The 13786-nt window shown below is 46.9% G+C and overlaps 1 protein-coding gene across 3 annotated transcripts in view; it reads right to left on the minus strand.

Annotated features, from left to right (window-relative positions):
• itga9 (integrin, alpha 9) overlaps positions 1–13786 on the minus strand; it is a 45975-nt gene that overhangs the window by 17556 nt on the left and 14633 nt on the right. For all 3 annotated transcript variants that reach the window (XM_086180672.1, XM_086180670.1, XM_086180669.1), the window contains exons 13-15: positions 13598–13643; positions 13307–13461; positions 11902–12053 (exon numbers count right to left, since the gene is read on the minus strand). In XM_086180672.1, the coding sequence (XP_086036798.1) occupies positions 11902–12053; positions 13307–13461; positions 13598–13643 (353 nt within the window). The remainder of the gene's footprint in view (positions 1–11901; positions 12054–13306; positions 13462–13597; positions 13644–13786) is intronic.

Consider the following 13786-nt stretch of genomic DNA (forward strand, 5'->3'; position numbering starts at 1 on the left):
AGGATGATCTGTGTGTTTCCACAGAAAACAGCTCCAGAGCGAACCGTCTCCTACAACACCTCCTCGCTCTGGAACAAGATGTCTGCCAAAGCGCTGCTGCAGTGTTTATGTTCACACTCAAGACGCATTTATTTGGTATAGTTGAGCAGAACCCCCACATTATCGATCATTCTTCTAACCCTGCCGTCTGCAGCGCTCAGGAATCTAAACACTGTCTGTTTGCAGGTTTTTTTGAATGCAAAACGTTACAGTGAGCGTTGCTCCGGGCCGGCACTGATTCCCACATGTTAATCTGATCAAGAGGATGGCAACACACCAAGCTACCCCTTCCTTCCCACAGAGCAGCTCTGCCAGGGCGGGAGGATGACGTCAGACTGAGGGAGGCTCTGATCTCCAGTTTAAAAGCCTGAAACGCTCAAAAACTCCCCTCTCAGCCAAAAGCATGCGGCCTATAACTGGTCATGGGAAGTCTTTATTAACACGTGAGGGGACCACGCGCGCGCACACACATATGAACGCAAACACACACGTGCACAGAGTCCTCCTTTTTAGGGATGTTTGGAGGACTTGCAGGTCGAGGCCATTTCATTGAAGGGCTAAACGCCAGCGGATCTGGGTTTGAATGGAAAAAGCTTTTTAGTTAAGTGATGAATGGATTCAGCCTTCCGAAGGTTACGGCTCCGTCTGAGACAACTTGAGAGCATTTAAATTGACGTCTTATATGGCAGACATGCACTTTAACCAAGCTTGTCCTTAAATAGAGTCCAGAAGTGTGAATAGAAGTGAAATGTTTAGTGTGTAAAAATCTGCCAGACATCCACCAATCAGAGGAGGTTAGCAGATGTTGGGGGGCCGGGAAGGACAGAGAGTGTAGGAGTCGGAAAGAGCGGCGTCCAAGTGTTGCAGCTAGAATCCTTCTAGGACACGTCTGAGCAGCTTTGTTGTGTGTGTGTGTGTGTGTGTGTGTGTGTGTGTGTGTGTGTTTGTGTGTGTGTGTGTGTGTGTCCACTGATAAAGTCCCTGATCTGAAGTAGCAGAGTTTGTTTAATGTCTGATTGAGTGGAGTGTGTGTTTAGGTTGTGTTTCGTCAGCGGCAACGTCAGTGTGTGACAATTTTTCATGGTAAAGCGTGAGGTCAGAATCAACCAGTGATTGGTTGGGCTGATTATGGATAGAGATATTTGTCATTTTTCACATTATTGGTACGGGCCTGTCATGATTAGCTGTTCCTCAGTGCTCTTCTAGATTAAAACATTATTCTGAGGGAAGTCTGTAAAATCTGATGAGCAATTTTACGTTTGAATTCCATTCAGTAAAGGAAACCCAGCTGTAACATAACAGTTATTTAATCAACATGCTTATTTATTCGTATTTATCCAGAAAGTCCAAAGATGAAATCTGGAGCACTTTAGAATAAATGTATCGTTGTTCATATATTGGTCGTAAAGAGACTGCCCATTAAACAAAATCAATTAACAGCACGTTTGTTTAGGAGTTTTTGCTGTAAAAATTTAGCAGAGAAAATATTTATTTATATTTATTACTATATTACTGTTATACACACACACACACACACACACACACACACACACACACACACACACACTAAATATCAGCCACAAACATCAGTTCTTGGCCTCCGCGACTTACTGATAATCAGTATCAGCTATGAAAAAACAACATCTGTCAATCCCAAGTTTGAGGGCCATCTCACGTTTGGGAGTTTCCCCATAGAAACAACAGAGGATGCTGGGAGACGGCCTTGAAATACGGGAAAAACCTGGGAAAAACACAAGAGTTGGCGAGAGAGGACTGATGTTGTCAGTGACAGGATATTTTAAAAAATCTCAATAACTTCCTTCAAGGACGGTGAGGGAGGGGCTGACGCGTTTTACTGCACGTCGGATATTCTTTTCCTCCTGTTGTGTCCCTTTACTGTGAATTGACAGCTCAGGTCCTGCAACATACACGCGTCTATGCCTCCATTGTGCGCCTACACATTAGTTGGGAGTTGTACTTCCTCTGGCACTTCTTGAAAAATTTGTTGTGACCACATATATTGTCGTTCTAGGCTTTGACAGAAACACCACACAGATCTGAGTGTTTCTGCTGCAGGTTCAGCCTCATTTGTGCGGCTCCATGACGTCTGACACCCAGGCGTCTTCTGAGCCTCTGAGCTCTGGAGGTCTGTTTCTGCACGATGTGATCTGCACTTCTCAGTAAAGAAATGAAGTCAGAGGCAAAAAGAGGAGGAAGAGGATGTGAATGCAGGAAGCTAAGGAGAGCTACTCACTCTGTCAGAATAACACTCACTGTTAGCGACACGTACACGCAGCATGAAGGATGTTACAGAAGAACCACAGGTCTTTTTACTCCAGGCTATAAGCGAGTATATCAACAGTGCTGCACTCGGCAGATGTGACACAAACATAAATTACTTTGGTGATGTGTAACTTTGCCTTGCCAAAAGCCTCTCAGTGGGTGCTTCACTGTCTCACACATTCTCAACTGATCCGCTGTTAATATAAAACTTGATTATTGCGGCTTTAAGTCAAAAAAAAGACGAAGCTGTGACTCAGTGAAACTGCTCGTGTTGTTAATGGCCCCTCGGCTTACATAAAGACATTAAAGTCAGCAGAAAAATACACCTGACATTCGTTCTGCTCGTCCAAAACCACAATCTGCAACTGAAAATGTCTCATAGTGAACGAACGCTGCCGCCATGTTCACGCCAGCTGCCGGAGCGTATTCCAGTGGGCCTGAGGTGAGCAGGAGGATCTTCAGATGTTTGTCCAGCTCCTGCCTGATAAATCACACACCTCCTCTATGACCTGTCGCCCATCAAAACACACCGGAATTTCAAAACTAAAGTGCAGCGATTATTGGACATCAAGCCCAGGAGAACCGGTTGCTGAAAGCTACTGTAATGACGAGCTGCTTAATTTAGACATGGCTGCATACGCACAGTAATAGAATCCGTCCGTACTCAGATGAGCAGCCCTAAACCTGGATTTACCTGCACTGACGCACAAATAACCGTCTGTTTTACAGCTTGGAAGAGCGAGACAGACAGGCTGGTGTCACCTCAGTGTCGTGTTGTAGGACCTAGAATCCAGAACGATATTTCCTCTCATTTCCTATTCACTATTAACTCTATTTTTTTCTCCCCTCCATTTTAAACCATCACCGTCTCATCTCCTTCCTACAGTCTCACCCAGTCTATGTTTTTCCAAATGTTCATCAGTCTATTTCCTGAATTAAGACAGAAGAATCCTCCAGTTTCTGGCTGCTGTTTTCAATCAACTAAAGCCTGAAAGAGCGAGAGCTGATAGATACGGCCGCGTGTTGTAATGTCTCCCTGGAGCGCACACACATATTTCCTCCTGGCTCATACAGAGGACGACCATCACTTCAGCGACAGGAAACGTAGACCATCTGCACTGTCACGCATGGAGCCGATTCACCAGTAAACACGAATAAATACCTTGTTGCTCCGAATGCAAAGCACTCAATTCCAGAAGTACAAACTCCACACTATTTAAAAATGAGTCTGTCACTGGGCAGAAACACAAGAACACCTTTTTTGCTTCAGGATTTTTTGTAAAATGACCCTCCTCATTAAAAGATCCCAAGGGTGCAGATAAGGAGATATACATCGACACTTTGGAGAATTTATTCAATTTATGACGTTTTAAAGCAACGCTCACGTAAACACAGATTACAGGAAACTTTTATGGGCTCACATGCATCATGAAGAAGGTATTCAACATTTGACCCCTGGACAGTTGAAGCCACAGCTGGGACTTATAAAGGACGAGAGAAAGGTGCCTCACTCCCCCGGCCCACGTTGGCAGAAGGAATCGGTTTACTGCTCAAACATACGTGTTATTTTTACTACGTTCCACCAACAACATGTTGATTTCATGCCAGTCCTAACTATGCTTGTGTTTGTGTAATGGTTGGATCTGACAACCAGCCAATCACCTATAAATACACAGATGTGTTCCCTCACATCCTCCTCACTCACCTCCCCCACATTGTACAATTCTCAAACACATTATTTGTGCTATTTTCGGGATCATTACTCATTTGGGAGGCTGGGAATGATCCCGAAGACCCGTAAAGTTCAGCTCTTTAAATGCAGCAGCACAGTAGCAGAACGGAGGGGAAATTAACAAAAAGGTTCCTCTCCATTCCCCGAATTCTTCACCCCAGGCTCCCATCACCGTTCGCCATCATCATCTTTTGACCCGGCGCTGGTCTTCGTTGTAACCTGGCGGAGGCGCATGCACGGCTCCACTACCAAACAAAACAAACCATGGGTGGAAAAAAGGTGGATCCAGATGAGGTCCTTTTATGGAAGCAGTCTGAACTCCGTAAAGAAGCTTGAGTTCCCCCACTGTCTTGTTTTTACTAAATACTCATAAGGAAGAAGGAGAAAAAGCGCTTGTCTCCAAGTGAATGTGAGCACTAGAGTGGCCGTCCAGCAACCGAAGGGTCGCTGGTTCGATCCCCACTTCCCTGGTGACCATGTCCAGGCGTCCTTGAGCAAGATACTGAACCCCTAACTGCTCCTGATGGCCCCGTGACAGACTGGTGACCCGTCCAGGGTGAACCCCGCCTCTCACCCAATGCCAGCTGGGATAGGCTCCACCCCCACCCCTACCCTTAACTGATAAGCGCTACAGAAAACGGACGGATGGATGGAATGTGAGCACCAGCTAACTAGGCCCGCAACTATTACTGATGAGTCCTTCTACCTCTTAAATGTCAGGAGAGGTAAGTTGAAAGTGTTTATTTTATCCATCTAACAGTCCAAAGCACAAGAACTCTCTCTCACTTGCTTGATCACCCGAGAGGGTGGAACCAGCAAATGTGTTCCAGACTCATCCATCGTCACTTCTTCACCACCTCCATCACGCAGCAGGAGTCTATCTCTGAATTCTGTTGCTGTTCAGCAAAAGCAAGCATCTGAAGGTTTCCTCTCCTTGAGAGATTAACCTCCTTCAACTTCCTGATAAACTGCCAACATGCATAAACAGGAAGCTCATTACTTGTGATTAACAATAGTAACAAACCTCACAAGAATCTTAAATACTTTTAAGTCCCCGATTTGCATTTCAGAGTTGCTGCTTTCTGCTTTGCGTCACAGTTTAGAAAATACTTGACATTATGTTCTTAAAATTGTGATTCCAGTCACGGGGGAGAACAGGAGTGATGCAGCCGATAGTATCAGGGAGGGGCACTTTTGAGAGGCAGTTGACTGTGTTTGCGTGTGTTTTTGAATGTGTTCCATCCTGGTGATGGAGGAAGTCTCCAGATGCTTCCTGCAGCTGATTTCATAACGACACACAAAACCCGGGGCCAGTTTTTCTTCACCGTTGCCATTGCAGACATTGTTTCTCGACTGAACCCTGATAAAGCTGCAGTGCACAAACGTGCCACGCTCCTCCCGCTAGGGAAGGTTGCAGCCTCTTCAGGACCTAAACAAATGTCTTGTGTATAAATGTGTTCCTCTTCCGTTGTAGCAAACATTGCCCATTCAGACAGGAAGCAGATTTTGACGCCGCCAGATTAAAAATACACACAGCCATTAACAAATAGGTCAAGACATAGGAAATGATACTGGGGGTCACTGTCAGGCTCTTAGGGACGATGCCAAGCGGTTAAGTAATGCAGCCTTTGTCTGAGCCCACTGTGTACACGCATCCTCCGCAGTGGAAGTGGGAAACATGGCAGGAGAAGCTCTTCGACTGTGGTCAGACTTGGCCACCCATTGTGCTGCCTTGCGGTGGCATCATGTGGCAGCAACACAGCCAAAACACTGCGGAAACATTTTGCCCAGCAGGCTCAGCTGCCAAAATCAACATATCATCAAATCAGCATAATCTCGGCTTGATTTAGATACGAGACACTAAGATGGATTTACTATGGCAACAACAGAGTGAGCACAAATAAAACCTCCCTCCTTCAATGCACATTCATGAGAAGTTTGACTCGACTGTTACAAAATTTTGCTGGCTGCGCACGACAAGCTGGAGAAAAACGCTCCTCCCTGGCACGACCATGTAGGGAAATCCTGACCAAAATATTAGGCTGTGCTAAAATGAACCAGTAAAAGCTCCTAACGCTAAAATTTCAGGACGTAAAATTCAGTTGAAGGCTGGTCGATAAGGTGTTCCACTCTGTCACCGGAGCAGCGCCCTGTTCTGGTACATCAGATTCTGTTCATTAAACGCTTGGAGTCGAGGTGTTTGACTTGCAGCCGCGTTTAACAGAGGACAGCTGGCTGCGATTACCTTCCAGCTATATACGCTCATTGTATCAGCTCTGCTGGCCTGAGGTAAATGAAACCACGGGACCGGCATCAAGGGAATGCCACATTTCTGTCAAGTCTGTATTTTGTCTGTAAAGAGGCAAACAAAGCAGGTAGTGTGACAGCGGCCCGCTCTGGTTCTGTTCCAATGTGCCAGATAATTGAAAGGATCTGGGACTCTTTGGGATGCAGATACGGACGCTGCCGGTTTGCTTTGCTCTCTCTGGGGTTTCCTGTTTGTCTGTGGAGAGCAAACTGTAAGGAACGAAGGAGTCTCAACATTTGTGGAGCTACTTAGGATCAGATTCATGCATTTCACTGCATCGAACCCTTTCAATACAATCAGTGAAGTTGTGGGCCAAATAAAAGTGTAATCAATCATCTTGGCTTCTGGGGGCAGAGAATCCTGACCTGTGTGCAGTACAGCGCTCCAGCCACGCCAGCACCTCTGCCAGGTGATTCTACAGCTGAATCAAGAGGCCACAGATGAGGCTTTTGAGAAAAGAGCTTCACCGGTCGGAATCCTGCAGACTCGTGGTCAAATGAATGTTCCTCTTACCAAAGTTTACCAAAAGATGTTCTTCCTGATCAACGGTACAGAACATGAAAGTTCATCATTATGGACGACGAAGCTCAACAGCAAATATACAAGTTTTTTTTCCATTTCTATTTCAAATGAACATCTACAACATACATGTCATTATTTCTTGGGCTCCTAGTCGGTACGCGCAAACAAAGCACTGAGATGTGTCTTCATTATCAGTTTAACAGACAAAAAAACCTGGGACCAACATTCCCTCAAGTCCCAGCTGCCTGCACGAGTCTGATAGAGACACTCAACAGTTGTGCGACATAAAACCGAGCTGGTGAGTAAACAGACGTCCAGTAGATGTGAGAGTGATGCGGTTTAAAACACTGGCCCTGAATGAAGCACAGATCTCCAACCACATGGATGGACTGTCTTAATAGCACAGCAGGGGTCATGCTTGCTTGGTCATCTGGGCTTTGAATTCTAACAGGACCTACAAGACACATGCCTCACTAACATTTTGACAAATGAGATGTAAACAAGGTCACAACTACAAGATCAGTCGCCTCCTCTTCAGCTACTTTGCAGTGGTTCATGATGCAGGTACCCCGGTTCCTTCTGGGACGGCGTCAACCATCTACCCAGACCCAACATCCCCTCGCATGCTTGCAGGGTCCCACTTGTCCCCTAAGTCATCTGAAACTGCCGGGGTGCATTTAGCCTGACAGATGCCCCAATAACAGCAGCAGCCATCAGGTGGATGCATATGAGATCTGGTGAGTAGAATGTAGGCCAGAGGAACCGGGTGGGGGGGCTGTTAGCGTGATACTTGACGAGCTAAATTAAACAGACAACTGTTGCAGGCGGGGCTTTGGCTGCCTATTTTAGCTCCTCCTTAGAGGCTGCGATGCAACTACAGAGCTACACAATACCACTCATGACCACAAATGGACTTCGGCTCTTGGCACGATTTCATGGCAGACGTGCAGTGTGATGGGCCGGCTGGAGTTAAAGCACACACATGACGACGGATGAATTCCCAGAGATGTAAACACGCCATGCTGTGACATGTGATCATGGACAGAGTTTGAAGAAGTGCAGGACTTGTAACAAAGTACTACTGAAAATGGTGTTTTTACAAAGACGAGCAATGAATCAAGTGTTAGCACGCAGTGAAAAGCCGTCTGCAGCCAAACGGAGCTCGACGCAGTGAAAACAAATGTTGCTGGCAGACATATATCAGCGTAATGCTGACCTTACACCTGCTGCTTTTAAATCTATAGACGTCGATGTCCACTGAGCACGAAGCTTCCATCTGAAGATTGACTACAGAGCACAGAACATCATCTGTTTTGACTTTAGCCACACTAGCAGCCTGCGTCTGTGGAGGTCTTTGTTGTTCAGTTGCTGCGCCACATTCAGACTAAAATATCTCCAAAATTTTTGGGATGGATTTCCAAATAGCGTGAAATTTGGTTTATACATGCATGTTCAATGACAATGAATCCTATTGAGTGTGCGCCTTACAATCTCCATCCGAAAGAACGTCTACAGAAGTGTGTCTCCATCGACGAAGTCATGAGGATTTTGATCAATCATCCTCCAAATCTACCAGTTGTTCCTGGCCTTTGTCCGGCAGAAAGGGCCACCACACCAGGAATCCAGTTGTACAAAACTACTTGATGCGAGCTGAAGAATTTTGCACTTCAATAAGCCAGCACCATCTCACGCACAGCACCTCTGGTCATCTGGATCCTAATTATTCATCGCTAAATGTGCGTTACAAGGGAAGTCCGCGTGTAGTTGATTCAGCTAAAAATAACCCAACAAAGACCATCTGGAGGTCTGGTATGCTGAGAGTCTATGCCAATAACAGCATATTTAAAATAATGAACAAGACTTGAATAATTTCACGAAGCATTACTCAAGAAAAGAATGTGTGGAGTGAACTCTGAGCTTCTGTACTCCGTGAGCTCTGAGGAACGGCAGCTTTATGCCCTTGTGTGCTCAACACGACATGATTTACTGGGAGGTCAGTCAAGCTCTTTACTTGATTTCAGATGGTAAAAATGGAGCGTGTCTGTTCCAGGTCTGTTGCTGAATGTACATTATGTTGAACAAATTCAGCTTTAACGGTGCTTTATTAAGTTTTGCTGAAAGGCCCTTTGAAAGAATTTAATTTAAACACTCGACAAATGGGGCCAACAGATGCTCGCAGTGGCGACGAACGGGAGAGTGGCGACGAACGGGGGAGTGGCGACGAACGGGAGAGTGGCGACGAACGGGAGAGTGGCTCTGAGGAGCTCGTGGCCGGCCTCCACCAGCTCTCATGCATGGAGGCTCCAGCATTCAACCCTGACATGCAGGTTTTCCATCAGCTGCGCCGGCGTGCAGCTCCAGTTGACACAACAGCAGCACTGCACCACCCTGCTGTGACGCGAGCCTCGCTCTTGTGTTTTCACTGCATGTTTCAGCTGGGAGAGGGTGAAGTGGGGTTGGGGGGAGTGACTCCCCCTGCTTAAGGATGTAGCCGGGCAACCAGCTGGTTTCCATTAGCATACCTCTTCTGGGGAATAGGCTGACTGGCTCATGTGGGCAGACACATGAGGAAGATAAACGATGGGATTGGTCAAGCAGACTAAAGTCTCCTCGGAGCCGGATGGCCTCTGATACTGCTGCTCCTTGACTGTTTGGGACGGTTTAGGTGCTGTACGATGATCCAGACTCCCAGCAGACATGCTAGCCCCGTCCCCTCCACACGTCTGAGGACATTCAGCTTGTAACATAATAATAAAGTTATTTTTGAACAGGAGGTTGACGCAATGGAAGCCTGGCTGTTCCACCACCAACCAACACCCACACCTGCACCTCCCAAACGACACTGTTCCAGGACACATGAAACATAACTCTGAGTTTCTAAGTCTACAGTCCCATTTTATTCACTCTCTCAGTTGAAATGAGTAAAATTTGATGCAGCTGAAGTTCTCCAAGCGGGATTCTTTCATACGCTAGAGTTGTTATGTCTCCCCCATGGGATTTTTGCTACTGTGCTGAATTGGTGTAGGAGTATTATCAGACCACTAGAGGCATCAGTGTGTGATTAGGAAGGCAATGATATTCCACAGCGTAGAATGTAGTTTATAGCTACGTATTTTAGGGAAAATTATTGACCTAACAGGAGTGGCAGAGAAAAAACTGAGAGAAGACGGCACCATAACACAGCTGTCAGCACCACGGACAGTGGCGCGGGTTCATCAATACTTACAATAATTCAGGGCCATAAAAGAGAGACGAATAACTCAAGGGACATATAAACCATATAAATACTTGATATTGTCCTCTGGTTGGAAGTTGTGGGGGAGAAAGCAGTGTGAGCTGTCGACATGCGTTGGCGAGGCTAACAGGCTAGCTGTCCCTGCAGCGCTGGCGATACAGACGGCGTCACCAGCCCAGCAGAGACGGGATATCTATCAGTCCTGACGTCATTCCCAGGCTGGATACTGGGAGGATGATACCGATCCAGATTCCATTCCATAGTTTCAATTTCCAGTCAAAGAGTTAAAATAATTTGCTATGGAATTTGTTCAAATTTAATGTGTTTTCTGTCTTCTTAACAAGTGCCGTTTGGTTCACTACATCCTGCTGATGTAACCTTAAACACAGTGCCAACAAAAACAATAACGATAAAACTGAAGGACAAAAAGTTCTGGTGTCAGAATCAGAATCAGAACCTGCAAATGCATCGTGAATCAGAAGAAGATCAGGATTCTGATTGGACCTGAAGAACTGTTGCCTCTAGGGAGGTGGTTTGACCCCGGTGTGACCCCGGTGTGACCCCGGTGTGACCCCGGTCATAACCGTGAGAGGGCTCCATTAATGTGGTCAAGGTCATCAGTTTTTTTCATTCAGTTTCTCAGTTGGAAGGGGGGGAGGGTTGTTGCCCCTCAATCCCATCAAATCAGCAACAGTCTTTAAAATGATAACCCAACACAGCCAACATGAACGAGCGTCAGTCCTCCGTCACACCCAACCACTTTTACAGATGATGAGTCACATGCATGAAGTCGTTTCACGTGATGGCGTCGACTGACGGCACGGAGACAGTTGAGCTCATCTCATCTCATTCAGCCTGTTAGAGGACATCATATTTGCCGTTTATCAATTAGTCGAGCCTATAGAACGGGAACAGGCTGCTCCATAGTTGCAGGAAGAGTCCTTCAACACCACCAACTGAAGTTTCACTCCCAGCGCCCTGAGTGTAGAAGCCAGCTGGTCTGTCGGCAGCGTCTGGCCTGATGGATGGCACTCACACCACAGGCCTGTTCATCTCAGATACCAAGGATATGTGGCGGCTCGGAGCTATGACTAAGTGATAATTCACTGGCCCACCCACAACCCTGAGGAAACCAAGAAAGCGCCAAGAGTGCTCTGATAAAAATGCCTGTAAAATTTACAAGGCTGCTGCGGGGCCCCGTATTAGAGGAGGTGAAGCCCTCAGGACGAGGACCCTCTCTGTGACGACACGACCAAGTCACAGAGCAACACAATGGAGCGACTGTGCGACAACAAAGGACACTCTGTTTCCTGCTTCTGTCACTTTCTGCAGATGCACACTTGAGGCGGGTAACACACACTCTTATTACAGCATGGTTTCACGAACCATCAAGCGCCTGACTGCTACATTAACCTATGCCAGCGGGGGGGACACAAATAGCTTCCCAGCACAGGCTCGGTGAGCCGGAGCGGCAGCAGCCGGAGCTCGGAGCTCTTGGATGGGCTGTCGCTTATCCTGACTTCTTGTTTGTTTCTTTGGAGCTTTCTAAACATTTTAGCTGGAAAAGTATGATTCTCTAACCAAGCTATCTCAAAGCAGAGACCACATAAACAAATAAAAACTAGACCTCAAGCAAATAAGTCCCATCTCCCATCGGGGACATTGCAGGGTGACAGTGTTCAGGTCGTGGGAAAGCAAGGGAGGGATCAGCCGAGGACAAGAGCGGCAGCACGGGGACGATGCCAACGCTGCCAGCAGTAAGACCACAGAGTCCAAACGTACCTTGACGTAGGCGGTGTAGCGCTGGCACTCCTCCCTGTTGATGTCCAGGCTGAGCTGCTGGCTGATCTGAGATCTGCTCTGAGTGAAGTAGACGCGAGAAGGCTGGCTCTTCTGCCTCTTATCCACGTCAGCCGTCAGGTTATACAGCAGCTCTGAGCCAAAGAACACAGGAACACTGTCAACACACACGATAGCCACTGACAGCTAACTGAGCAACGCTAATCTTGAAATCCACAAGAATGCAAGTTTCGGGTTTCTAGAAACTGCCATGAGAGCGTGAGTAAAATAAATAACTAGTAATAAGCGTCAGGATCATCTGACGTGCACAAGAATGATGTGGTGAACTTTGACTTTAGAATAATCATAAAGCTGATATGAATGCAAAAGTATAAGAGGGAATTCAGACTGACTTATAAACAATAACAAACTTTCATCCAAGAGCAGTAAAGTGGAGCTACAAAGCGAAGGTTATTGTGAGGGGAGCTGATTTTATGTCATTTTACCGGCTGAAGGTGAGGAGACAAGAATTGAGGAAGAAAGGAAATTAATTTTCCAGTGAGCGGGGAAGAGCGGGGATTAACGTGACAGAGTAGATTGCAATAACAACATTCCAGCAGGTTCAATCTTCAAGCTTTGGTGACAGAGGAACTTCCAAAATACATTTCAAAATCAGCTGCGTGAGGTCAGACCAGCGTTTCTGAGAAAACCAAGTATGGGGCTCTGGCTGTTTAAGATCCATGCCTGTGAATGAATCAGCCACAGTCTGTAGTAATTGCCTCAAGAGGGTGTCATACTGGTAAAACACTGGGAGGGGCACCAACACACCCCAGTCAGACCAGAGTCTACTGTTCCCTGAACAGAGGGAATGCCATGAGCTCAGTCCAGAGGAGGCAAAGGAAGGGTTCATTATGGAAGTCACCAAACACATTGCGCAGCACTTTCCGTGGCGTTTGCCAGACGGTCAAACAGAGAGCCTTTATTCCTGCGAGCCAGGGCGTACTCATTATGTAACAACAGTGCTCCTGCTCTCCTGGGGGGCTGTGAGTGACCACACCCAGACACCAGAACAGGACTGCACCTCAGCGGTCTACTGCCGCTTCGCAGAGGCTGAAAGGTAAAAAAGCACCACCACGCCAACCGTGCTAGCTCGGGGAGGCATGCTCAGCATGATCATGTTTTCAAATTTCCCTCATTTCCCCAAAAGTTCAAGAACCGGCCCTCAGCAACAGCAATGACAAACACTGACAGTGCTGATGTTTTTGGCCTGCCTCAACACAGCCTGCAAAACCCCCTCCACTGGAACAAGATATTCTGATCTTAAAACTGCACAGCGACTCAAGTACCCTCCTCGGATTGAATGTTTCTGTCTGCTCTCGACTGAAGAGAGGAGTTTCAGCGTCCCCACCTATTTGTCCCGGCAGCTGTCTTCCTCTGAAGCGCATGCAGACGGTGGCATTGAAGCAGTTGACGTTCTGGAGTCCCTCGTGGCACTGAGGCACTGAGATGTTGATGGAGACAGGCAGGAAGATGGACACATCCACGGTAATGACAGGCCGCGACCTACAACCACATCGCACAGCACAGGAGCACAGTCGGGGGGGGGGGGGGGGGGGGACATCAAGAATATTTGAGGAGGAGGAGAAAAAAAATATGCTGCTTTGCATCTCAAAGATACTGCAGAGTCAGAATTCCTCACCTCAGCAGCACCACGCTGTCAGTCATGAAAGCTCCGACTGTGACATCTGCAACATAATTCGGTTGGAAATCCATCAAGAACGTATTAACGGCGAAAGAACTTTGTCTGACGTCGCTCTTTACACCTGCGAGCCACGAACAATGCAGAGCTTCTTAACTGTCATTGTGGCTGAGTTTGACTGTCAGCTGA

The sequence above is a fragment of the Aulostomus chinensis genome, chromosome 16 (assembly GCF_037954235.1).
Source record: "Aulostomus chinensis isolate RoL2024-O1b breed Wild chromosome 16, RoL_Achi_v1.0, whole genome shotgun sequence".
In the NCBI taxonomy this organism is placed as follows: domain Eukaryota; kingdom Metazoa; phylum Chordata; class Actinopteri; order Syngnathiformes; family Aulostomidae; genus Aulostomus; species Aulostomus chinensis.